This window comes from Epargyreus clarus, unplaced genomic scaffold (genome assembly GCF_041222505.1).
Source record: "Epargyreus clarus isolate Ecla_fem2 unplaced genomic scaffold, WU_Ecla_fem_2.2 ptg000034l, whole genome shotgun sequence".
Classification (NCBI taxonomy): Eukaryota; Metazoa; Arthropoda; class Insecta; order Lepidoptera; family Hesperiidae; genus Epargyreus; species Epargyreus clarus.
In genome coordinates, this window is record NW_027332239.1 from 10,064,518 (window position 1) to 10,090,677 (window position 26,160).

The following is a 26,160-nucleotide window of genomic DNA, read 5'->3' on the forward strand; positions in this document are numbered from 1 at the left end:
CCGCCCCTCCATTCACCCCCTGCATCCCTCATTGATTTTCGACCCACCACATGACACACTATTCGAGCGCGAAAACTGACCGAACGCATGACTGGACGACATTTGTGGCACGTGCGGTCTTGTCAACCCTCGGATGAAATTACAATTAGATTTTTAGGCGTATTTTCCGTTATCAACTGTAAAAGTATGTGCGACACTTTTGCCAATCGTCATTACTTAAGCTCTAAAATATTTGGCCACGTTTATGTCTACATACATTGACCGTGTCAGACACGACCTGTGGCAGACAATTCTTTTTTGGGAAAAAAATATTATGTTGATAGATACGGCCTTAGTCAGTGTTATACAAGGACAAATATATTTTTTGCTACGACAAACTTACTTACTTTTTGCTACGCTCTATGTCTTTAAATATATAATAATACCTAAAAAGAAAAACAATTGGCGACCTAACAACAAAAGCACGAAGTTAATCGTAGTAATTTTTAACATTTTGACCTATTTTAGATCTGTCTGTTTTGAGTCACAGAGTCACGTACCGTCCCAATATTTACGATAAGTTTATATTGTTTTACGTTTACAATGAATGCCTATTACGGATACTTCCTACTGTACCTACGCTGATCATCTACGTCGGTTCTGACGTAAAGTTCCGTGTATATAAACAATAATTTGTAGAACACTTATCAATATGGGCTCAAATACGTATATTACGTCTGTCCTCTTGTTTCATACGATCTCAAATTGTTCATACATTTGTTTATAGGTAGAAAGAGAAAATGGGAATTATTAATGTATTTTTAAAATGACGTTTAAAACTCATCGAATACATAGTGTGTAATGTCTATATATAGATATATGTAATTTTACACATAAAATAGCAATGTTCAAAATATTTTTGTTTTGAACTCAGTTCATGTTTTTCGACTTATATTTGCGGGAAGAGTTATAATAAAAGTTATTTCAGTCGATTGCTTCCATCATAACCACAACCACCTCACATTTGAATGCTTAATCATTTGTTATTGCGGTTTCACGTTATAAAATCTACCAAGAAAATGTCTAGTTTTGATTCAAAACAATAAATAGGTATGCTTATTATTGTGGTAAAAATAAATATTTACCTAATGACAAAGTAAGTAGGTATGAGTTGCACTTATTTTTAGATATGTGCTATGGAAAGGTAGGACCAGAATAGTGCGACGGGGCCATACCTACCGCATTCATAACCTTTTTCTAGCGTAAAACACATTGTCTTTAGGAGTTGCAACAAATGAGGTATAGGTAGAAACCTAGAAAGTTCTACATTGAGTTGTTTGCCATCCATGGGCGGCAGTGGCCGTCGCTGACCATCAATAAAAAGATAATAACCAGAAGAAAACAATAATAAAAAAATCTCAAATGCTTTCATTATGCTCAATAAGTAGTGACTTATTTCCCACTTTTGAATTATAAGGTGGTCTACTTATTAAAACTGCAATTTGCATAAGAGCTAAAAGGAAAAACAACATAATTTAATTACAAGCCTCGAAGCATTAAAGAAATGTTCGATATTCTTTGAATGTCTGAGGAAAGAGGATTCATTATGTCGAATTATTTACGTTTGTTTACCAATTAGGGACGAATCATGTTCCTGGTATTACGTGTATTGAAATTTAAAGTAATAATTAAAAGCGCTTATTATTTCTGGTTAAGTATTACCTTTAATTTTTCGATGTCGTGAGAAGATACAATTTACATTGTTGAAAGTTGGTTTATAAGTCATTATAAAAAATATTTTGCATTGTGAATGAATTAAATATTGGAGAATTTATTTACATCTACAGGCTTAGAACGCGTCAGACACGTGTGGTGACAGACAAAAGAGTTTTTTCCTATACAAAAAGTATTGGTAATTATCTACCCTAGCATAACCGCACAGACATGCCGTGCTCACCAAATATAGAAAGATATGATTTTGTCTCTTACGGCTTGTGACTGACACGTTAAATGTTTGTAAATATAAACGGCAATGTGGATCGAACCGCAAACTTTAATTTAGAGTGACAAGATAAATGGCGATAAGACGAGATTACAAAAAGTTTAGAATGAACACGTAGGATGACCGCGTCTAACGGGGCTGCGACAAACTTCGAAAGTAGAAGATTGTTCGTGAATTGTGTGTCAGTATTATTTATTATTTTGAAGATAAAAAGTTATTTTAAAACACACATACATTTACTTTAACATTCAGGAATTTGCAAAACGCTCACGCCCTAAAACCAATATTTAAAGCAAACAATCCTTTGGAAAATTGGCTAAGTGCGATTCGAATTCTCACTCTAAGGGTTCTGTAGCATTTGTCCTTTTTATTTTAGTATACAGGGTGATTTTTTAAAACGGGCCTTCAGGGCCAAATCCGAAACTATTAGGATTAGCGAAAAATGCTGAAAGGAGTTACGAGGCCAATTTTGATAAAAACTAAAACTGCATCATTACTTTTTTAAAATAACTTTTTCCCTAGCTGGGAATCGAACGAGTTCATTTTGAAAAAAATACACCCTCTATATTATTCCACTATCTGATAGTGTTGCTTATAAGGATCAAAATCTGGGAAGTAATGATAAACGACAAACTAAAGGAAAAGCCTCAATTTTAAGAAAATACATATTTTTTTACATTAATTTGGCAGTTAAGTTCCCGCCATTCATCAATTTAAACATTTCGCGTATTAACATTTTTTTGGCTCAATGTTTCAAATCATTCAAAATGGACGTTTTGTTCTTCAAGAATTTATATTTTTATGTCCGACTTAGTTAAGGTTACTTTTAGGACCATTATAATAGATTTAACTTGCTATGGGCGGAATTTCGTTTAATACAGATGTAAAATTGACAATTTGCGAGAATGTCTTTTTCGAGTCAAATCCGAGTGATAACTAAACAAAGAGATATAGAAAATTATATTTACTGTGAAAACGTAGTTATAATCAACAAACAATAACAATTTACTATTTAATCACTTATCTATTTTTATTAAAAAATAAATCCTAAGAACGGCGGTAATTTACTTGCCAAACTATTACTTTCTCATACTAAGCCGTATGTCACGGTTATAACATCGAATAATTAGTTGATTAACCAACAAATTCTTCAATGGTATGACTTACGTATGTTTCTAAAGAATTACACATAAATCATTTGTTATGTATAATCCTTAAGGATAAGTATGGCAATGTATGGAAAAATATGTATTTTCTTCAAAATTCTCCTTTTCCTTTAATTTGTCACATAACATTACTTCCCAGAATTTGATCCTTATAAGCGACACTATCAGATGGTGGAATAATATAGAGGGTGTAATTTTTTTTAAAATGAACTCGTTCGATTCCCGGCTAGGGAAAAATATATTTTAAAAAATTAATGATGCAGTTTTAGTTTTGATCAAAATCGGCCTCGTAACTCCTTTCAGCATTTTTCGCTAAGCCTCATAGTTTCGGATATGGCCCTGAAGGCCCGTTTTAAAAATTCACCCTGTATAAAATAGTCATCATCAGATCAACTACAGAAGTAAATTTATTTGAAGTTGTTTCCTACTTACGATTTAAGATAAACCGCAAAACGCGGAAAAGAGCAGGAACGTTTTGTTTTTAACTTTTTCTATTTTTTGTATTTGTTATACATACTTAAAAAAAAGCGTCTATCTATTATGGTTCAAGTGATAGAGCCCTGTCACAGATAGACACACAGTGGAGCCTTTGTATTAGGGTCCCGTTTCACCCTTTGGGTACGGAACTCTAAAAAGTCATTCATTAGCGTTGCTTTGTTATCTTAGCAGTAAGAGGCAGTCAATGACCTCACCGTCTCGGGCCGATTGGAGCCAAAGCGTAGTGCGTAATGTGAAGCTCGCGCGATTCTGCGAATGTTTTGCGCTGTGATTCACTATCCGCCTCGCAGCATCCTTGTCATACTTTCAGATCAGTGTGCTTATAAGAAACCAAGTGGTACGCAGCCTTATGTTTATTTCTAGCCAGTTCCTGTATAGCAAGTTTCTATAAATAGAGTTTTTTAACTGCATATACGCGCTTGTGCTCATAACGTCTGTATGACCATTCTTTTGTTTATCTGCGTTAAGGTTTTCTTGAAAGGATGTTCGCAGTTCAACTGGCGAAGTCGTTTACTAATGAATGTTTTATGTAGATCACAAAATGCTCTAGTTCGATGTTATGCTCCTTTTCTGCCTGATGTCCATCTGGCCAAATATGCACATAAGTACAAAACTTTTTTTTGAACACTAGTAACCAAGAAGTGTTTTAATTTTTACCAAATTTTCATTTTTTAGTATTTTCTTATAATAGCAACAGAACTAAATACGTTGAGAAAATTAAAGGTATCTATCTTCAACGGCTGAAAAATACCGATCGCTTTTCCCATTTATTTTTAACTTTTAATTGTTATACACATTATGTAAAAAATCAAACGTTTAATTAAAATGGTTTAAGAGATAGAACCTTGTGACGGACGGACTTAGGCTTAGTAATCGGGTCCCGGTCCCCTTTGAGTATGGAACCCTAAAATTTCGTCATGTTTTGTGTTTGGTAAATAACGTACTAAGTGAGTATGGTAAATACCATAGTGTTACGTGACAACTAGTACGTTATCCCGTTTACTGCCAGAATATTTCAATCTATACACGCCTCTGACGATGTGCCTACGTAGATATTGACTCATCTTCGATCGGGTCTAATAATTCCCATTTCATTCAATAACTTGGTATATTTAACTTGTTTTGATACTTACAACATCAGTACCGTTTTGTCCTTTGTGCTGTGTACGCGTTATTCTTGTGCGCAATTAATTGTTTCGTGATATTGTATATTAAGTTTAGTATAACTAAGTGACAATGTGTAATTGCAAAGCGTTTAAAGATAGAAATGCGAGGAAGGTTTCGGAGAGAGGGGTATGTACCGAATTAAAAATTAACTTCTATTACAATGAGTAGTCATGAAAATAAAACGATATTTTAAAAATAAAATGTCATAATAATATTAAGAAAAATAGCTAATACTCAGTGTAAAATAAGACAAAGTTAGGTTCAATATTCTGAAAATGAATTAATTAATAGCATAATGAATGATGTTAAAAAAACAGACCAATAAAATCCTTGAAATTTTGTGTGGTTGAAAAAAGAAAAATTTAAAAAAGATGAGGCTTAAAATTAAATATAATTTTAATTAAACAAATGAATCTCTATTTTATCACTTTGTGATTTTACTGACAAAGTTATACCTATTGTAATATTTCAATATTGATTAATAATTAAAAATGACATAATTTAATTGTTTCTCGCAAGCCGTTCGCGAATTTTATCATAAACTGTTGCATAAACGGTTGCGTGTATCGGAAACGGACATGGCCTGCCCCAACGCGCGCCCACAGTTGCACAATGCGATCCGTCTTTATCGCCAAACGCCCGATTTAGGACGAGCCGTTCCGCTGCAGCTGCAGTCCCGCTGCTTTATTCCACTTTAACACTTTCATCTTATTTAATAATTTCATCTTAATTATTTCATAGTGTTTTTTGTATGTGCCACCTTGATCTTATTTAAAGAGTATTCTACGCGCGGTTTTCTCCCTGTATGTATATACCTATATTCGAAGTAGATACCTGATTAATATGCTTTTGTATTTCCCCGTAAAGACCTCTATCGTGATCTCATTTCGTCAATCCTTTATCTGTTACCAAGATTAACTAATTTTTATAGGTTCAAAGAAAACAGATTTTGGGATAGCATTTTGTTCTTTAGTTCCGTGCAAATAAGCATAGAAGGAAGAAAAACTGTAAGCAGCAAATATCTGACTTGTATTTCATGTTAAAAATAATAAAAACGGCATAATGCGAGAACAGCGGAGTGTTGATTTTTGTACAAGTATAGTAGTCAAAACAATTATAGAGGTTCAAGTGGAATAGACTTTTTCTTTACCCACATATTTGAAGCTCCATAATTTTTTGCCAATAATAAAAAAAACTAAAGCAATTTGTCACGTTTCCTATGATAAATTACACCACCGGTTACATAGTTTACTCTGGATAAAGAAATCCCCTACTAATACCGTTAAACGCAAGATGTACCTAATACGCATTTTATAAGATGACAAATTATTTACTCTTCGGTAATTGCAAGTCATTGAGTATATCTTGTATTAATGTCCTTGTACACATAAGCTAAGTCACCCAGGTGTACATGTTTAGTGGCAGCACGTCTATTGTTATGTTATTTGGTTTTTACGCAAGACTAAACAAATTGAGGTACTCCCGAGTAGTGACATGACAAAACCTATAGTCAGGACCTCAGGACTAACATTGTTAGATTGTGTGATCTATGTATTTCCTCCTGTTGAACACGGAAAAGGAAAATGAGATGAAAACGTACTATTTGATTAAACGTATTAGTATTAGTATTAAGTTAAACGTACTTAATGTTATTTTGAATTAAGATGTAAATAATTAAAAAAAATCCCGAGTTATGCCAACAATTCTGAATTAAGATACAAATTAAAACAAATGGAGCATGCAATTCCTTAATCAGGATAGATGGCGCATAATTTTAACATTTTGTTTTGCCAAATGATAAGCCCGAATTACTCGAAATACCCATTAATATATTATAAAATTCAAGTAAGATCGCAGTACGAATTATTCCTATGGCTCAACATTAATGCAATTCTGTATAAAACTTTCGTCATTAGAATATTTTGAAAATAGAAACGGTACCACACGTGCGTCAAATTACTCGTATGTGGGTGCAAAGGTGTCAAATGTTAATAAGGGGTACATTCAAGATAGGTGGGCTTGCATGTAGTCCCCCTCGATTTGGTGCATTTTATGTTTGTAACTCGATCTCATACATAATTGATATGTGACACCTGGTTATATCTGGTAGGTTTATATTTCATGTCATTATATTACAAATCTATTGAAATTATTTTATTATTAGCATTATTTTAATTAATTAAATTGTTTTATTTTTATAATATTAAGTTCTTATTTATATACCTAATCACTGGCAGGTATGAGTTAGCATAAACAATAAAAATAATGGTTTTGAAGTTTGAGTTGTATTTTGTGCGGGAATAAAACAGTTGTAAATTGGTATAGTCCGCGTAAAACTGCTAGTCCGCTCTGAATATAGAAATGAATCGCGTCGCCATAGCAAATTGTATGGCTACACCTGCTCGCAACAACTTCAGAGCGGACTAGCAGTTTGGCGAGAACTATAAGAAATAGTTTTTATTCTTATAACGAGCTATTGCCCGCGGCTTCGCTCGCATTACGAAGTAATATTTTCATCCCCTATATTATCCCCTTGGGGGTAGAATTAATCAAAATCCTTTCTTAGCGAATTCCTACGTCATAACATCTACCTGCATGCCAAATTTCAGCCCGATCCGTCCAGTGGTTTGGGCTGTGCTTTGATAGATCACTATGTCAGTCAGTACCTTTGAGTTATATATATTTAGATTACACATATCCCATAATTCCTATATTTACACTGTTGATGCAATAAACAAATGTGTAGGTAGTGTCTGTCCTACCACATTAAGTACCTATATATTAAGGTGATTTAATAGGTATCGTAAAATGTGAACACGACTGGCATTTAATCATTCACGTGTTGTCAATTTTAAATTTTTCATCAATTTTAATGACTTTCGGCTTGACCGATCAGTTACAGTTGATAGTGAACGTAGATTACTTTTCAAAAAATTGAAATTGTGAGATCGCTTAATTCAGGTTAATGTAGAGACCACAGCTGAGTAGAGACGATACTTTTGGTTTTCCTGTTATTTGTAAAAAGATTTATAGCACCGCGCCGTCATGAGACATGAGTAGGACAGTATGCGATATGAGGTTAAACTTTAAAGTATTCGGATTGGGATTTTTTGCTTTCGAATCTGAAATTGTTAACTGTGATTTATGTTTTTATTTGCCTGTCTACTTATTTTTGCTTATTTTTATACGTACCCAAAATATCTCTTGAATAGTTAACATTCTTAAATATACGGTTGTGATGAGGAAAGTCGATTGCATACCTACTTTCTTTACTAAAATACTTTCGATGACATTAAGCCTTAATTAAGGGCGAACATTATTTTACCTTTATCCTCAAGATCCAATTTATCCATTTTATAATAACATGTGCAAAGATTATTTTAACATCTTTAACATCCTCAAATCTTTACCATCCTCAAAGCAATGTTCGGTGTTATAACATATTCAATGCTCTCTAAGTATGTAAGTATTTAATAAGCCACTTCTTGTTGCAGTGTATGGCGCGAGCGTTGTACGACAACATAGCGGAGTCACCAGACGAGCTTGCGTTCCGGCGCGGCGACCTGCTCACAGTCCTGGAGCAGAACACGGGAGGCAGCGAGGGCTGGTGGCTCTGCTCGCTGAGAGGGCGACAGGTAAATAACAGTTTCTCTTATAAACATGCTTAGAAAACAACGTGGTTTGGGTTTGTTATAAGATTGGAATAGCAAACAAGCTGGTGGTCTACTTGATGGTAAGAGGTAAATGCCGCTGCCGCCCACAGACTTCTGTGACCAACTACTAACAATATAGAATAGGTTCTTCTTGAAGCCGATCACAAATACGTTGTCAGGCTGTCACTCATGAATACTAAGATGCATACCTCATATATAAATAAGTCGTTTTGCACACCCATCTATCGAATTGATTTACGCTAGAAATGGGTATAGCGATTATACCTCCCTGGGCGAACGATACTGACTCTACCACCATTTAAATATGACAAACGATTTCAAAGGTGAACGAAAATTGTAGCACTGAATTCACATTTTACGAGCTTTCGCCTGAAGCTCAGTTTTTGTAGCTCAAATATATAGATACTACGGTTTTGTTAGTCGTATTGGTTTTTGGTTCACTGCGTTTTACTAGTGTGAGCCGCCTCTAAACTTTACCTGTAATTCTCATTTAAATGAGAGGGTACCCACTTGTAGATAAAGAGAAACCTAACGTGTTTTCAGTGTAAAATGTCGTATATTTTGCGAGGAAGCAGAACAACTGAAACAAACAGTTTTTGATCTGTACGAAGAAAAGTGTCCTTTTCAAGATAACGAATTCTGAAACATCTGACCATTAAAAATATTTTATATTTATTGTGTATGACTATTGCTTCCGTTTAATCGATTCCCGGTAAAATGAATAAAAGCAAAATACTCGTATTATTAATTCTTTAAAATTAGCTTTTTGTAAACAAGGATAAATTTCAAGAACAAGACCTTGTTTCGGTCGAAGCCGCCGTGAGGTCACCGGCCGTTTTTGCGGTGAACATAATGACGTTGCGTCTCGTTTTGTTATGGTGAGGTTATTGTAGGTTGATATTAACGAGAATTTAGGGTCGGTACATATCTGACGGAAAATGCGTCGAGCGTATCATCGGTCGCGTCTATTCGGTTAAATTAGACCTGCCACATTGCGCGTCTTGTCTTGTCTGTATACAAACGATCTCTGCCATAGATATATTATACTAACAGTAGGATAATATATCTATGATCTCTGCTGATGTTGCGTTGTCAAAAATGTCAAAATATACGTCAACAACAAGACGGGACTTCGTACCCACCGGCCTCTCATATGCCGCGTCTGTGTTTGCAATATGGGGGTGGGTAGGGATTATTCGGGTCTCGAGGGTACCCTCTTTGCCTGGGCAAATTCTCAAGGGAGTGAATACTCCCCGGATTTTTTAATATTCTTTCATAATAATATAATATTATTAAATAATATTATAATATAATGAGACAACATTAAAATTATACCAACCCCGCTGTGTAGCGGGGGGTACAAAATATACGTGGCGCGTGGCCGACCGACTGATAATGCGTTCACGGAAACTGAACCAGACGTCTTATGCTCCACGAACTAACGCATTATCCGTTAGGTGTGAAAGGTTAAATGTTTTATTATATAATTGTCTGTTCTGGCGTAACGCGACCGATAATACGTGACGCATTTTCCGTCAGATATGTACCGATCCTTAATGTGCTACGTTTGTTGGTTTCAGGGAATATGCCCGGGGAACAGATTGCGGATCGTGGCTGGGGTTTTCGACGGGAGCACGGCGCTTCAGCGGCGGCGTACGAGGACCCCCGCGCCAGTGGCCCACCAACCACTGCCGGCGCAACAATCACCGGCATTTACAAAAGTGAGTTCCTTCTTTTAAATGATCTTTAAGAAAGCTTATTAAATATCGAATTTCAAGCTGCTGTATTGCTGTACTTAACCATTGACTAATTTAAGATATTCTTCATTTTATTGTTTATCTTAGCGCTACCCACTTTTTATAGGATAAAAAGATTAGAATTTTGCATTGCTTGATTGAGATATGTCGGATTTTATTAATCCTTGCAATTGCAAATTCCAATTGATAAATACTGCGTGCATATATTTATAATTTACATACTTAATATGTAAATGGGTCTACTTCTAAAGTTGTTTATAAACGCTTAATCTAATAAACAACGATGTTTTGCTTTCAGTTATTATGTATGTAAAGTACGCGCCAAACTGTTAGTCCGCTCCGAATATAGAAACGAGTCGCGTCGCAAATTCGGCATTAGCGAGACGAAGACAGCGCAGCATCCCCCGGCACCCGTCCGCTGCTTGCTCTCGCCCACAGGTCGCACATAGCTGTGTTAGTGTGCCTTTACTCGACCGCATTGGCTCTCTATCTACACCTGCGCGCAACAACTTCAGAGCGGACTAGAAGTTTGGCGCGGACTATAACATCATATTTTTTTTTATTTTTAAACCAAATACTGATCGTTTCAGATCGAAGAGTGTTCACATTATGACGTACCACGCGCGCCGATGCCAGTCAACCGGCTCGGCACATACGACTCGCCGCGGCCCACAGCGGACTGGTACGACGCGCCGCGAGCTCCGCGGCCCGCCAGCGCGGATTCCGCGTGCAGCGGCACGGGCTCGCTCACGTCCGCAACGTCGAGCGCGTCCGCCAACTCGGGCAGCTCGGCGCACTCGGCCGCGTCCGCGTCGAGTACGTACGACGTGCCGCGCTCGCGGGCGCTACCCTTGCCGTGTGACGCGGCGTTAGAAGCTTTAGAGAGATTGCAGGTAGGTCTTTGTGAGGGGGTTTGAACTTGTAATGAACAAGCTACTTCGTACCTCCATTTCCAATTTTAAAATGGCTTAGGAAGTTGGTTGAAATGGTTATTTGGATCTAAAAAGTAATAGATAGACAGCAGAGGCTTAGTAATAGGGTTCCGTTTTTACCCTTTGGGTACGGAACCCTGAAAATCTGTACAACCTTTTTTTAAAGTCAATATTACCAAGTTTACCTTATATTATGAGGTAGGTGGACAGCGCCATTACTTAGTATTCTGTAGGTTAAAAACGAAATATTTTCAAGGGCAACAGGTCTGATCAATCATTATTACATGTTATCAATGTGGTGCATTTTTATCGATCGATAAGTAATCCAATTAAGTCACGTTGAGCATGGACCCGGTAATTTTATTGTACGTCAGTTACTGACGACGTTCTGATAATCGCCTGTATCGCCTGCGAGCTGATAAATATTAACTGATATGATGAATGTAAAACTCGATACAAAAGAGACTGAATCTCGGCAAAATCATGTGATTGCCTAAAATAAAACAGCTAATTGGCAGTCTGTGTATACGTTTCTCCCTCCATAAAAAATGTAAATAAGAACCTCCATTTCATTTTTGGGTCCTCAACCCAAACGTCTATTTATGTCAAACATTACGCATAATTGCTAACTACTATAACTCTATACACCTCAACTTGTTTAACTGTAAATTATAACGTCCGTATTCTCCTGGGGTCACCTGCTAAATAAAAACCTAAAATCCTAGCTAATGATTACATATGACAATTATAGGGTACCTACTTAATCACGATAAGTAATTACTTAATTACAAATAAACACTTTCAGTTTTAAATAAAATATCCTTCCGTATTCAATATACTTCAATATATTTCTGGAAAATCTAAGTCTACTCTACCACTACTCCATAGATAAGTAAAGATACTTCGCCGCCTTGAAATTGAATGAAGCCACAAACGGCCTATTAGTATCTAAGTTATTTTTTTGAATTCTTGAAAAATAAAAACATTTTTAGAAAAAAATTACGAATAAATAACAAATACTGCGTAATTTACATAACAAATAAATAATTATTTAAAATATTTTAGGGACATTATAGCACGGAGACGTGGCTAAAGTTTTTTACGCAACTATTTCAATTCTCAAAACTGGGTACATTTTCTTGTTAGGAGTGAGTAATCTTTACTAATCTATGCACTACTCTAACAATTCTCCAAAACGTCACTTAATTCTAAAGTCACTGATTACAATACCAGGAGGAGGCGTCAGCGGCGGTGTCGCGCTTGCTGTCGTACGTGCGTCCGGGCTGGCGGCGGCGCGGTGCGCTGCGGCCGCGCGTGCTCGACGTGCGCGTGGCGGGCGCGCGCCTCCGCGCCGCGCTGCACGACCTCGCCGTCTTCGCCGACGCCACGCTGGCTAACGCGCACGATGCGCAAGATAAAGGTGATTGATTATACTCAATATAATTCTACGTCACTTTCTGCCTACTAATAGCAGTGGAAAGCGCTGAATTGACTGACTGACTCTAGATTGAATAGTATGTGCGGAGGTTTTAGAAAATTCAATAAGCAAACCAATACAATGCAATACAACTCATGGTAATTGCCCATCCTAGACATCTATTATTAACTCCAGTTAGGATTAGAATCCTACGAAGGATGTCGGCAAGAAGGGGCAAAAAGTTCAAATGCTTCACTCTTCGAACCTATAAAATTCAAAAAAAGGCTTTCATACTCGATTTCCCCCGTTTGTAGCCACCTAATGGCGTTGCCAAAATTGAATCCTTGAGTTAAAAACTTCTTAAAAATGTGTATAAATCTTTGCATAGAAAAAGGGAACATAAGCATCCTCACGCATGAAGTAACGAAATGAATTTAGTAGGTACTTTACAGCAATTTGCTTTATTCCCCAGGTATCGCAGTAAAGCTACGGCCGCTGGTGAAGGCATTAAAAGACGCGGAGCGGATCACGCACGAGGCGACGAGCGCGCTGGACGCGGGCGACTGGGCGCCGGAGCGGCTGGAGCGCGACCGCGAGCCCACGGACGGCACGCAGGACGCGTTGGACCAGCTCGTCGCGTGTGCACGCTCCCTTACTGAGGACGTGAGACGCGCGGCCTCGTTTATTCACGGCAACGCGTCTTTGTTGTTCAGGTTAGTTGACGGAAGAATGAATAAATTTTAATTTATGACTTGTTTGTTCATTTTCATTATCAAAGTCAGCTTGATATACCGTTTATACGTAAACATCGATCAGGTCAGACGCGGTCCATAGTCAGAAAAAAAAATGTTATGGCAGGCACGGTCTGTGCTTAAGTGGATAATAATACCACTAGAGATGTGCAATGTCGTTAACCTGGATATGTATCAAATAGTATTAGGTTTAGTTAAAATAAGTTTTATAGATGAAACTCATCTCATTTACCAGTCATAAATACATATTGACAAGAAGTATACGTTTCATCTGGCACGGCACGGTACTGGCACGCTCTGTCTGTCGATGTAAATGAATCCTTAGTCTTGGCCCACTAGTGTACATGTATGTTTTTATAGGTTACTGTAAGGTACGTTCAAACATAGTAATGATAACCTTTTTCAACATTAATATCGTATCCCCAGGCGATCAGCGGCGGTCCCGGAGCACGAGTGGACGGAGGAGTACGACTACGTGCGGCTGGAGTCACGCTCGGCGGTGGGGCGGCGCAACGCGGAGATCCGCGCCGCGCTGCCCGACAAGCTGCGCGCCTCCTTCGACGCGCTCGTGCGGGACGCGGACCACGCGGGCGAGGTAAATATGTGCCACTGCATGTGTGTGTGTGTGTGTGTGTGTGTGTGTGTGTGGGTGGTGTTGGTCCTTCGAGCCGGATTGAGATGGAATGTGAAGATACGCGCCGCGCATCACGGCAAACTATGCGTCTCCTTCGACGCGCTCGTGCGGGACGCGGACGAGGTACGTGTGTGTAACTGCATGTGTGTGTGTGGTGTTGGTCCTTCGAGCCGGATTGAGATGGAATGTGAAGATCTGCGCCAGGCTGGATGACTAACTGCGCACCGCGTTCGACGCTCTTGGACGGAATGCAAATCAGCGAGCTTTGTACTATCATGCAACATATAGATACCCGCAAGTAATTCGCCGAATAACTCGTCAATCTATGACGAGTAAGTAAACGCGACGTTAAAATACAGATTTATAATTCTTTGCTTTGCGATAAACCTCAATCCCGCGGAGAAGGAAGAGCATCGTGGCGTGTCTCGTACACACCCAAGTAGGTTATTTACATATTCAGACTATTATTTGCGTGAGTAGTTCTAACACATTTCGTACCATTTAGGGTCGGTTATGGTGAAACAAAAGTAAACTTTAGTTTACTATAATCATTCCTCTATTATTTCAGGTTAGCGCAGTAGCAGCGTCAACTCGGTTACCCTCCGACGACAGGCAGCTCGCAGCGTTCTACGCGGCTCAAACAGCTACGTATGGGGCTCATCTCGCCACGGCGGTGGAAGCCTTCCTGCGGACCATCGAGATGGGCCAGCCTCCCGATGTCTTCCTCGCTCACGGCAAGTTCGTCGTGTTGAGCGCGCATAGGATAGTACATGTTGGGGATACAGTGCACAGGTACTAATTTATTTTTAAAGAATTAGTTATTGTTGTCATAGTTGTATTTTTCGCTTCCAAGTATTTAATAATAAACAAATAGGAAGTAGATTGACGCAGATAGGTTTGATGGTGTCAGATAGAAACGAAAAAAAATCCATGGTTTAAGTCTATGATCACATAATTAGATTAATTATATAGAATCACATAGGTTGTCTATAATTGATAGTATCGGGCTTGCATTAAGAGTATAAGTACCTACTATTTACAAGCGATTTCATCCTATATGCTATGAGTGCCGCTTTGTTTCTCTTGGGAAATGACACAATTTCTCTTATCTGATTTTTCATAACTCATAACGCACCAAATGAACTACAACTTCAAAAATATCAATAACTTTACGTCTATTTAACTTTAATAAACGTTATTATTACAGGAGCGCACAACACGCGGGTCTAAAAGCGAAAGCATTACGATGTTCTGACGCACTATCCGATGCGCTAGCAACGACCGTGGCGAAGACGAAGGCCGCGGCGCAGCAGTTCCCGTGCGCGAGCGCCGTCGCCGACATGGCGGAGGCGGCGAGGACACTCGCAGCACGAGCGCACGAGTTGAGACGGGCCTTGGTGAGTACGCTCATTTTAGTCCTTCGAGCCGGATCATGATTGTTTTCGTGTTTCCACGCGGTGGCGACAACTGTGGCGAAGACGAAGGCCGCGGCGCAGCAGTGAGGTCGCTTATTTTGGTCCTTTTTATTGTTTTTTTAACAATATAGGAGTAGCAGACAAGCATGCAGTCCACCTGATGGTAAGTGGCTACTGCCGCCCATGGACATCTGTAATCAGCCCCAGATTTGATATTCTAACCTGGGGTCGGCCACAGATGCGCCTCTACCCCTGAGGTATAAGCTCGGAAAACTATGTCTCTCTTACCACACATTTAACACTGCTATTATTAGGCAGACATAGGTGTACTGGTCGTGCTGCCGGAGTCGAACCACAGAGGGTTCTGCCACATTCACAAGTTTGCTTATTTTGGTCCGTCAAGCCGGATTTTGCTAGTGATTTTAAAAGTTAAAATTAAATTATTTGTATAATAATTCCATGTTGAAAATAGCAAAGTAGATTTTTTACAATAGGTTCCGTTGGCACTTCTGATGGCTAAATTAGAAAGCTTCATACAGAAATAAGTCTTACCAAATTTTATTTCAGTAAGAAATGTTTTGGCGTTGTCTTCTCTCAGCAACTTAAACTATGTAAACAGAACAATCGAACTGCAGGGATCCTTTAAATTTGAGTGAGATTAGTTTTGGTTGTACAAGACACATTTTTCTACTAATATTATGCAGTATCCTTATACTTACTTTATGTCTTGCTTGCAGGTCAGAGCAGCGGAGCCACCGCCAGAACCACTCACTCCCGCAACCACCGTACCCCCTTCAGCCACGACCACACCACTCACACCACTCACCCCAATCGCCTCACACAACTCCGCTACACAATCGATGGCCGCGCTGCAAATATAACCCGATGCTTAAAGCATAATGAATTGAACGTGACGTGTTAGTCAGACAGCAATGTCAGGTGAGCAAGCTTGAAGCTTTTAGTGGCATTGTTTGTCGATACGAAAGGTCGATATCAGGAAGACAATAAAGAAACAGTTATCGAACTTCGTTGTTAACAAAATGTTGACTCTGTAATAATTTATGTACTTAATTATAACAAGTGTTTGTGAGTGATTGGTTTACGACCATTATAGACGCGAGGTGAGACCATTCGAATGGTGACCAAAAGATTGAGACTTGTAAGCTTCCAGCGAAGCGCAATGTTACCAAAGAAAACTGAGATAGGACACAATACTTACATCGACGTATACTGCCAGTAAAAACGTTCAAAACAGAGTTTCTATTAAATTTAGACTTTATAATGTTACAATGAAACAAAGGCTGCCTTTATTTGATTTATGGATGGAGTTTGGCTAGGGATGCAAACGTTATTGAAATTTCGATGACATCGATTTCAAAATATCGATTTTATATCGAAATTGAAAGCACAGCCGATACGATATTATCATATCGAAAAAATAAACTATTTTACGTAGTAATAAGACCAACTCGGCGGAAAGGGTTTTCCAATTTGAATATTTTCAATTATCGATATTTTACACTTTCGATACAAATATCGATATTAAAATCGATAAATTGCATCCCTAGCGTTCGCAGCTATGTGCGATTTTTAAATTGCTGGATGCTCATTTGCCGTAGTGAGTTGAGTTGTCCGTCCAGTTTTATACAATTTTGCAACAGTATCATAATTATCGTAGTTTGTGTATGTGTTAATGTATTTATGACACGGAATGTCGGCAATGGTAAGATAGTACAAAATGTGCTCGCCACTTGAAACCGGTTAGAGCCGTTGTGAGATATAGGTATACTTAAGCTGACTACACATTGGCTACTATCGCTTGAACTGGTCGCTTTAGCGATTAAGTGGTTAACGTGACTGTCAAACTGTGCTCGGTATCAATTTTGTAGGCATCTATGACCATCGATACATATTTTCAATAAAATAAAACAAGTGCCGTTCTTAGGTTGCTTCATCAACAAATTGGACGTCTGAACGGCTTAAGCAATTGTTCAGTAGCTTAAGTGACAAGATGGCAGCCTACCCAACGTTCGTGCGATAGTAGTCAGTGGGCGGTCAGCCTTAATTTCCTTTCCACCTTCTGCATACTTCGTATTGATTCCGCGACTTCTAATAACTAACGCCTATAGCAAAATGCGGCATGATGTATTATTAAATATAACTATAGACTGCGTTTGCGGTTTAACCGATAAGTGAGATAATTATACAAATAATTTCAATGTTCCTTGCACTATTTACGTGATTCGAACTAGAGTATTACGCTCAGATTACTAAAAATAGGAAAATTAGACATGAATTGATTACGACTGATTCCAATGTTAGTTAGTATGCTCAATTACTATAGCTACTAATGCTAAATTGTGTTGAGGCAGTTTTATAAATGTGGCTTGTTATTACTAAACATTAATAATTAAAATAGATGTATGTAATACAAGTACCACGGAAGTTTCGTTTGAAAAACATTACGATCCATCGCCAAAACGTATACAAACAGAAATTATGTTTGATTTTATTTATTAAAATGGACTCTATGTAACTTTAAATGAAAATGTATTTCAACTTTATTGTATGTATTAAGTAATAATTATTTATTTAGTAACTATTTATTTGAGTAGCTGGCTACTTTTTGACGTTAATTGCGAAAACTGACAACCCTAAAATGGGCGGTAGAGTAAAGATGATTAAATTTGAGTATGTCATATGGAATACAATTTTCATATAAAATTGACTTTACATATTGTGTCTGAGAAAGTAAAGCAAATAACCTTACCAACCAAATCTTATGATTTGTATGTATAAGTAGGCATCTGTTGCACTAAATAAATAAAAGTATTATTTAGGAAGGCTATCGACTTTGACCAATATTTTTCATCCTATCCAATATATTACACGAAAGCGCGATGTCTTTCAAACGAAACCATTTTAAATGTAAATGTCGATATTTGTACTTTATAAATATAAATAGTAGTAGGTAATAATATATCAATGTAAAAAGCATGTTGTATATTAGCAATGTGTAATATATTTCCTAGAGGTCGTAGTTTAGTTAGGCATAGAGAAATTGTACAAATGCATATTAAATGTAATAATTTTATTAATGAATTATAATTTAATCAATTGTAAAACGCAATCAAGTAAAATATACAAATTTTCGTATTTATTTTTTTGTGTTTTAATTTTACCTTTTGACAATCAGCACCCTTGACTTCAATAGTAACATCATTAAGTGTAACTTAACTATATATATGCAAAAATAAATATGTACTTCGTAAAAAGCTAAATCGATTCTAGTGTAACTGAATTTGATATCAATTTACAAAATTTCACGAAACAGTATTACTAAACCGAAAAATATTATAACTAAGCAGAGTTAAATTCGTCTATTTACATTTATTTAGCTTCATTTAATAATATCTTATTACTTCTATATACATATAACAGCCATCTTCCTAGATTACCGACTCATAGGTGCTATAATTAATTATCACTAGCTAAACGGTGAAGGAAAACATCGTGAGGAAACCTGCATACCTGAGAGATTTTATAAAAAATAAATAATCTCAAAGGTATGTGCAGTCTACCAATACGCACCTGGCCAGCGCGGTGGACTATGGCCTAATCCTTCTCATTCTGAGAGGAGACCCGTGCCCAGCAGTGGGACGATAATGGATTGATGATGATGATGAGGTGCTATAAAAACCTTTACTTCCTTTCCTTATAAACAACCTTGCCATAAAATTATCCCAATTACAACACCCACGCCATCTGCTTTCAAAAACCGTCATATTTTCCGCGAAGTCATAAATTAAACTTATTTTTAGACTTGTTTATGCCTCATCTGGCCTTTATTTTACAACAATATTTTATTGGACAAGTAGCGGCGGTATTTATCGTAAATCTGGGATCTTGAAATATAAGTGGGTCTTTAAATTTTGACGTTTATTCATAAGAAATATGACTTTGGAAAAAGAAAGATCGTTCGTTTTATTGAAGGTTGACAATGATTTGTAGGTTCATAAGTACCCTTCACTTTTATATACAATATTTAATATCTCCTAATTTAATATTTCAGTCTTATATCTTTCATATTTTAAAATAATTAATTTAAATGCAATAATACTGCTCTTTGAAAACATGGTTATTGTCTTGTTAGTTACTTTGAAAAACCATTTAATAGCTTTGTTGAAGAAACAGACAATAAGCAGTAAGTAATGAAGAAAATAGAGAAGAAAAATATATAACATAATTAACAAAATTATTCAGTCTGAGATTTCAAAATAACGACTATTCTAATTCATTATTGCTATAGTACATATTAACAATATTTGTAATTGCGTACATACATTGCCTTATTTATTATCAATTATTTAACAGTGTTACGAACCACTTCATTATCGAATGTTTTTTTCCAAATATTTATTGAAGTTTACCAATTAATTATTTACCACCAAAATAGTTGGTTTAACATTCAATATTAAGAATTTCATATCAAAGTTTTGACTTGCGTGACACGCTGTTCTCAATTCCAAGAGTAGATTTGAGTCCTGTGGTGGTATTTTTTTATATTACGGTAGTAGCAGATGAGCACGCAGACATCTGTGATGTGCCCTAGATAAGATTAGATTCATACCTGAGTCAGTAGCACCTGAGGACTAAACTGGAATGCGTCGGAAAAATATGTCTCCCTTACGACATTCTTCTAGTCTGAACACAGTAGCACTTTACACTTCTGTTATTAGGCGGTCATCAGTGTATTAATGATCATTCAATGCTGATTCATGTACTCCCGTGTCCGTGCTTCCTCGTAGGTATACTGAAGGCATACGCGTGTTGCGGGCAGTTTTCTATTTGCAGTTACGGCCATTAGCCGCGCCATGCGAAGCTGCAGAGCTCTACTACTCAGGGATTTTTTCCCAAGATATATTGAAGTTTACTAACTGTAAAGTGTAATAACTGTGTTAATAATCATTCAAGCTGATTCATGTACTCCTGTGCCCTTCCTCGAAGGTGTACTGCAGGCTTTCGAGTGTTGCGGGCAATTTCCTCTTTGCCGTTCGCCGTGCGAAGCTGCAGAGCTAGAGCCCAGTGAATTTTTCCCAAAGATGTATTGATGTTTACTAACTGTACACATAGATAAGTATAGATATCTCACCACCTTGTAATTGAAGGAAGCCATTAAATAGCTTAAAAGGCTGACAGATGTGTCAGCCATTTAATGGCTGTCATGGTGTAATTTACGCGGAACAATGCCAACATGTGCAGTTACGTAAGTGGTGCAAAAACACAAAATCGAAGAAAAAGTGGGGAAAAATATCGTTTCATTCGTCAATGATCTAAAAACTACATTTTTTAAATATTTTATATAATAAATGACAGTGACAACTTCAATTGTCAAAACTAGTTCCATTTTCTTGTTAGGAGTGAGTAATCTTTACTAATCTATGACTGTACAGTGTTATAACTGTATTAATGATAATTCAATGCTGATTCATGTACTCCCGTGCCCGTGCTTCCTCGAAGGTGTACTGTAGGGCCTCGTGTGTCGCGGGCAGTTTGGTCTCCGCGGTCACGGCAACCAGTCTGGCCGCTCGGAGACGTAGAGCTCTTTCTACCGCCATCGACTCTCGCGCTGCAGCCTCCGCCTTCATAGCTTCTTGTAATCTTTGTCTTTCCAACTGTGAAATAAGTAATATTATAAGAAATACTGTACCAGATATCATGACAAGTGAAATATTTTATTTATATATTTTTTTATTTTATTTATATATTTTGAAATCGTAGGTATCTATTTCTCTGTATATGTTACTGAATCTTTGCTTGCTTAAACTCAATAGACAAATAATTGAATATCTTCGATACATTATATTTAACTGTTGGTAATAAATACGACAACAGTACAGACAATTTACTTGATGCTAAACGTTACTGGGCATATTTAAAGCCATTAAATATAATAAAAGTTGCACATGAAATTAAATAAAAATATACAATTTCAATAAACTTACTTTCGCTGTCTCTAGCTGGTAGTTTAAAAGCTCCAATTTTAATTTTGTCACTTCATTGTTACTGAAATTATAAGCGCCAATAAAGCTAGTAGATCCTGAAATAACAAAAAAATTGTCATTTGCATTTACATCAATATCAATCCAAACATATTATACTTAATTCACGCCCAAGATATTGCTTTAGAAAACTTTGATAGCGTGATTTGGGATACACGAGGCGCCATCTCTTATTAACAGAAGGAATAAAACAACAATAGCTATACAAGAAACAGCTTATACAAGAAACAATAATTTTCGGCGTTTTTCGCTTTATCTATTGAACTGTAAGACAAATTAAGTCCAAATTTTCGTAATGCATTTATTTGTATGGCTGATATGATAACAAATACTAAATTTAACAAATAAATGAAAATTTGATGGTACGGAACCCTCCATATGCGAGTTCGAATCGCTTTTGGCCAATTATCTATAATAATTCTCTAATCATTCATTGTGTTATAATTACCTAGGCCGGAATCGCTACTGAGAACAGTGCTTAAGGGATCCGGCGCAGCATCAGGGTAGTGGATCGCTGAATCCGGGAGTACGTCGTTGGCGCAATCATCGTCGTCGACCACACAATTATTATCTTCACGATCTTCGTCCGAATCGGGTTCATATTCGAAACGGGGCTCTGCTTTTATTTCCTGTAAATAATACAATAAAAATATATTTTCTAGTCCACCTAACGTGATGTTTGGGCTTTTCCAAATAAGTACAAATTACTAAGATTTTTTTAAATAATATCGTAGGAGACGAGCTTGCAGGTTATTGATGGTAAGTGGCACTGTTAATGGATCTGTAAAAAACCCCAGATAAGATTAGATTCCTACCTGAGGTAGGACACAGATGCGCCACTACAACAGAGGAATAAACTGAAATGCCTCAGAAAAGTATGTCTCCCTTACCACACCGTTCAAACCAGAATACAGCAGAGCTTAACACTGATGTTATTACGCAGAAATAGGTGTGGTGGTGCTGCCACCAAAGGCGAATCACCGAGGGCTGTACCATCTTCCAAAATAGATAGAAATTTTGAATGTTATCATAAAATCACACTGGCTTATGTGTTCTCTAATGGTAAATCTTAAAACATGGTGGCAGGCTTAGAGCACTATCTCTAAGCCTGTCAAGTCATGGGACATATGTGATCAGTGATAGGACATAAAATATTACCTTATTAACCTTACTGTCTTCCTCTTCTAGCTTTTCATGTCTCTTGAAGTATTTCTTAAAGTAACCACTTTTAGCATTTCTCTTCAAGTTATGAAATTTCGTACGTAATACTCGTGTAGATCTTTTTTGTGGACTCTTTTTATTGAAAGCCTCTGTTATCTGAAATAACCAATTTAAGTAATGAATACTGATGCTATCATAATACTTGTTTCTGACTTATAGTAGTATAGATAGATATGCGGTTTGTGCAAAGAAAAGTTATTTATATAACAGATTCTGACATTTGTGTGTCATTCTCAATGTGTAGTATATTGATACTTTCCTCCATTGCTCTTTCTATAATATATGGTTATAATCCCTGCAAAGTATGCATGGAGTTTTTACTCTAAAGGGTCAAAAGAAAACTGTGATACGACATTGCAACGTAAATATCTACAAGCTTGCATGACACTGGAAAGAACATTTGACGTGGTAGAACCCTTTGTGGTTCGATTCTGGCGGCACCACTGCTACAACTATTTCTACCTAATAAGGTAGTGTTAGGCACTGCTGTGTTCCGGTTTGAAGGTTGTGGTAAGGGAGACAGACTTTTCCGAGGCGTTCCAGCTTAGTCCTCAGGGGCAGCGGCACATCTATGGTCGAGCTTAGGTAGGAATATCTAATCCTATCTGGGGTTGATTACAGATGTCCATGGGCGGCAGTAGCCACTTACCATCAGATGGACTGCATGCTCGTCTGCTACTCCTATATTATAAAAAAAATCTTTCATATCATACATTCCTGCAACGCCAGGGAGACTGCAACTGATGAGAGATGCATTGCTACACACCATTTTCTGCTTCGTGAATTCGCTTTGCACCAATTTCATGTTTTGTGTTTTGACTCTAATATCAATATGCATAACAGACATAAATATGCATATTGATGCAGCTTAATAAAATAAAGGTCTTATATTTTAGTTATATACTAGCTGACCCGGCAAACTTTGTACCGCCTCAAAATCTATTTATCACATATATTTCATTTAAAATATAGCCTATGTTACCCGTGGATAATGTAGCTTTCGAATGGTGAAAGAATTTTTAAAATTGGTCCAGTACTTTTTGAACCTATTCATTACAATCAAACAAACAAAGTTTTCCTTTTAATAATATTAATATTAGTATAGATAATGTAGGATGGATAGCTCACCCTTAACCATGCCCTGTTCTTCAGTTGTATTGCCTTTCCCGTGTTTTCCCTAGAAAGTATTAGCCTCCTCTCCTCTTTTACACATTTTAATAAGAGACTGCTTTCTTGGGGTGAAAAATTTAGTGATCTATTCCTGTAAATTATATTATAATGTTTATCATCATAACTTGAATATAATGAAAGAAAAACTTGTTGCTATTACGTAGTTTTTTACCTATAGGTAAATTCATATGCATTCTCACCTTATTTCAATTTCATCTCCTGAAATAAAGAAAATACATTATAATATTGACAAAAGTTATGTAATAATACTGAATTAATAATAAAATGTTTATTTATTTTAAGGCAGATTATGTTCTCAAAATAATACTTACCAGATTCATCAGATTGTACTGTTTTTTCCAAGTTATTAGAGATGTTATCTTGATTTTCTTCTTTCTGCTCAACTATAGCTGGAAGGATTGATTAGATTGTAATTAATACTAATTATATTATTGTTTAATTATAGTGTGTAACTTCAGTGAAACTGCTTTAAAAACTATGCTTTACATTTTAACAACAATTTTTTTTTTTTTTTATAATATAGGAGTAGCAGACGAGCGTACAGTCCACCTGATGGTAAGTGGCTACAGCCGCCCATGGACATCTGTAATGAACCCCTGACAGGAGTCGATATTCCCACCTAAGGTCGGCCACAGATGCGCCGCTACCCCTGAGGACTAAGCTGGAACGCCTCAGAAAAGTCTGTCTCCCTTACCACACCCTATAAGCCGGAACACAGCAGCGCTTAACACTGCTGTTATTAGGTAGAAATAGGTGTGGTGGTGGTGCCGCCGGAGTCGAACCACAAAGGGTTCTACCACCTTCAAATAATTAAAAAAAATACTACAGTTGCAGTTTGTGCATGAAAATATAAATGGATACAATAATAGCCATAAAGGTAAATAATTCAGTTTTATACTCCTAAGTAAAATACAGATTGTCGTCAGTTAATTGCCAAATTATTTTCTAAGAAATCCCTTTAGAGTACCTTCTTTTAAATCTTCCTCAACTTCTTGTGGTACATCCATTATATTGGAGCTCATGTCAGCCTCATGCATCAGTGTGACCACTTGATTTGTAAGGTCACTGAACTCATCATACTTCGCATCCATTAAATTTTTAGACACTTTCTTAGCATTTCGCTTAAGATTCTCCCATTTCGTCTTCAAGCACTCCGCCCCTCTAGCATGTCGGAAACCTTGGCTATTGAATACTTTAGCAATCTTCAACCACGCCACTTCTTTAGCCTGACTAACGGCGGCTGTTGTCGACTTGTTCAAAATAATTACTTTGTATTTCTCAATCAGTTTCAATAAACATTTCTCTTCTTCTCTCGTAAAACATGGGCTTCTGTACCTGAATACAACATGGACGGATTTAAACCAACATATATTCTGTATCAAAATATCAACATGTTTATATTTGGTAATTTAAAAGTAATGTTTATACTTACGAAGAAACATGGGCCGGCTTAATTTCGTTGCTGTCTTCATCCATATCAGAATATATTTAAATAAACAATAAGTAAATTAATTGTTTTACATGTACGAACTAATTAAAACGCTAATGTAATATTATAATAAGATTTTTTACTGACTACCATCTAAATAAGTTTTCTTTAAAATCCGCTAATTCAATCTATTTCTCTATTCGTATTCAGACAAAACTGAACTGACAAAATGACGTTGACAACTGACATTTTTACTTTTTTATTTTTAGAAAATGTAACAAAATCACATTTTTTTCTTTAACATTGGAAAACGTAGAAATGATTGACAATGTTATGTTTAAAAAACTATTTTACTTTCGACTCTTAAAATATTTTATGTAATTCGTAGTGAGTTTTATATTACAATAAATGTAATCATTTTTTAATATCAGTTGAATAAATTAATTTATCTTTGTCTACTCTACAGGTAAATAATACGCATTATGTCATTTATTTATGACTTATGGTTAGGACATAAACAAAATTTTATGTCAGTCCCGGAAAAATATAGGTTAATTTTCAGATCTTGAAAACATTGGGTTTTATTGTGTAGCATGAAAAATATACCTAAACCATAACAAAATCCGAACTATAATTGTTTTATTAAAACTAATTAACTATCCCACCATTCAATCCAAGTGTGATCGTAAGTTCTTTGTGCTAACAAGTTCAAAATGGCGGATATCGCCGATTCCGTAAAATAACGCAATATGCATAAAATATTGTTCCGGAAACTGAAACGCTTTTAACGACTGATATTTAATTTAGTTATTAAGTACTACTGGTAAATGCATTCCGCAATACTGTGTTCATATTGATAACCTT

General features: G+C 36.7%; 2 protein-coding genes across 3 annotated transcripts; one reads left to right on the forward strand and one right to left on the reverse strand.

The window, feature by feature from the left end:
- The first annotated feature begins 4,752 nt into the window (after positions 1-4,752).
- p130CAS (Serine_rich_CAS and FAT-like_CAS_C domain-containing protein p130CAS) lies at positions 4,753-18,553 on the forward strand. The gene is made up of 10 exons (XM_073091035.1): positions 4,753-4,938; positions 8,307-8,447; positions 10,067-10,207; positions 10,834-11,136; positions 12,409-12,595; positions 13,065-13,305; positions 13,771-13,939; positions 14,547-14,770; positions 15,186-15,375; positions 16,131-18,553. Exons 1-10 carry the CDS (start codon positions 4,882-4,884, stop codon positions 16,272-16,274), a joined length of 1,797 nt encoding a protein of 598 aa, XP_072947136.1. The 5' UTR covers positions 4,753-4,881; the 3' UTR covers positions 16,275-18,553.
- Positions 18,554-20,474: 1,921 nt separating this feature from the next.
- LOC140755731 (uncharacterized) lies at positions 20,475-25,516 on the reverse strand. Of its 2 annotated transcripts, none has more exons than XM_073091034.1 (9): positions 25,300-25,516; positions 24,835-25,202; positions 24,179-24,256; positions 24,047-24,065; positions 23,805-23,937; positions 22,623-22,772; positions 21,904-22,084; positions 21,399-21,493; positions 20,475-21,068 (listed from the first exon to the last, which is right to left on the reverse strand). In XM_073091034.1, exons 1-9 carry the CDS (start codon positions 25,341-25,343, stop codon positions 20,871-20,873), a joined length of 1,266 nt encoding a protein of 421 aa, XP_072947135.1. In that variant the 5' UTR covers positions 25,344-25,516; the 3' UTR covers positions 20,475-20,870. The 2 variants fall into 2 exon arrangements, with proteins under 2 accessions (XP_072947135.1, XP_072947134.1); XM_073091033.1 differs by having other exon boundaries at positions 22,614-22,772; positions 25,300-25,515.
- Positions 25,517-26,160: the final 644 nt, after the last annotated feature.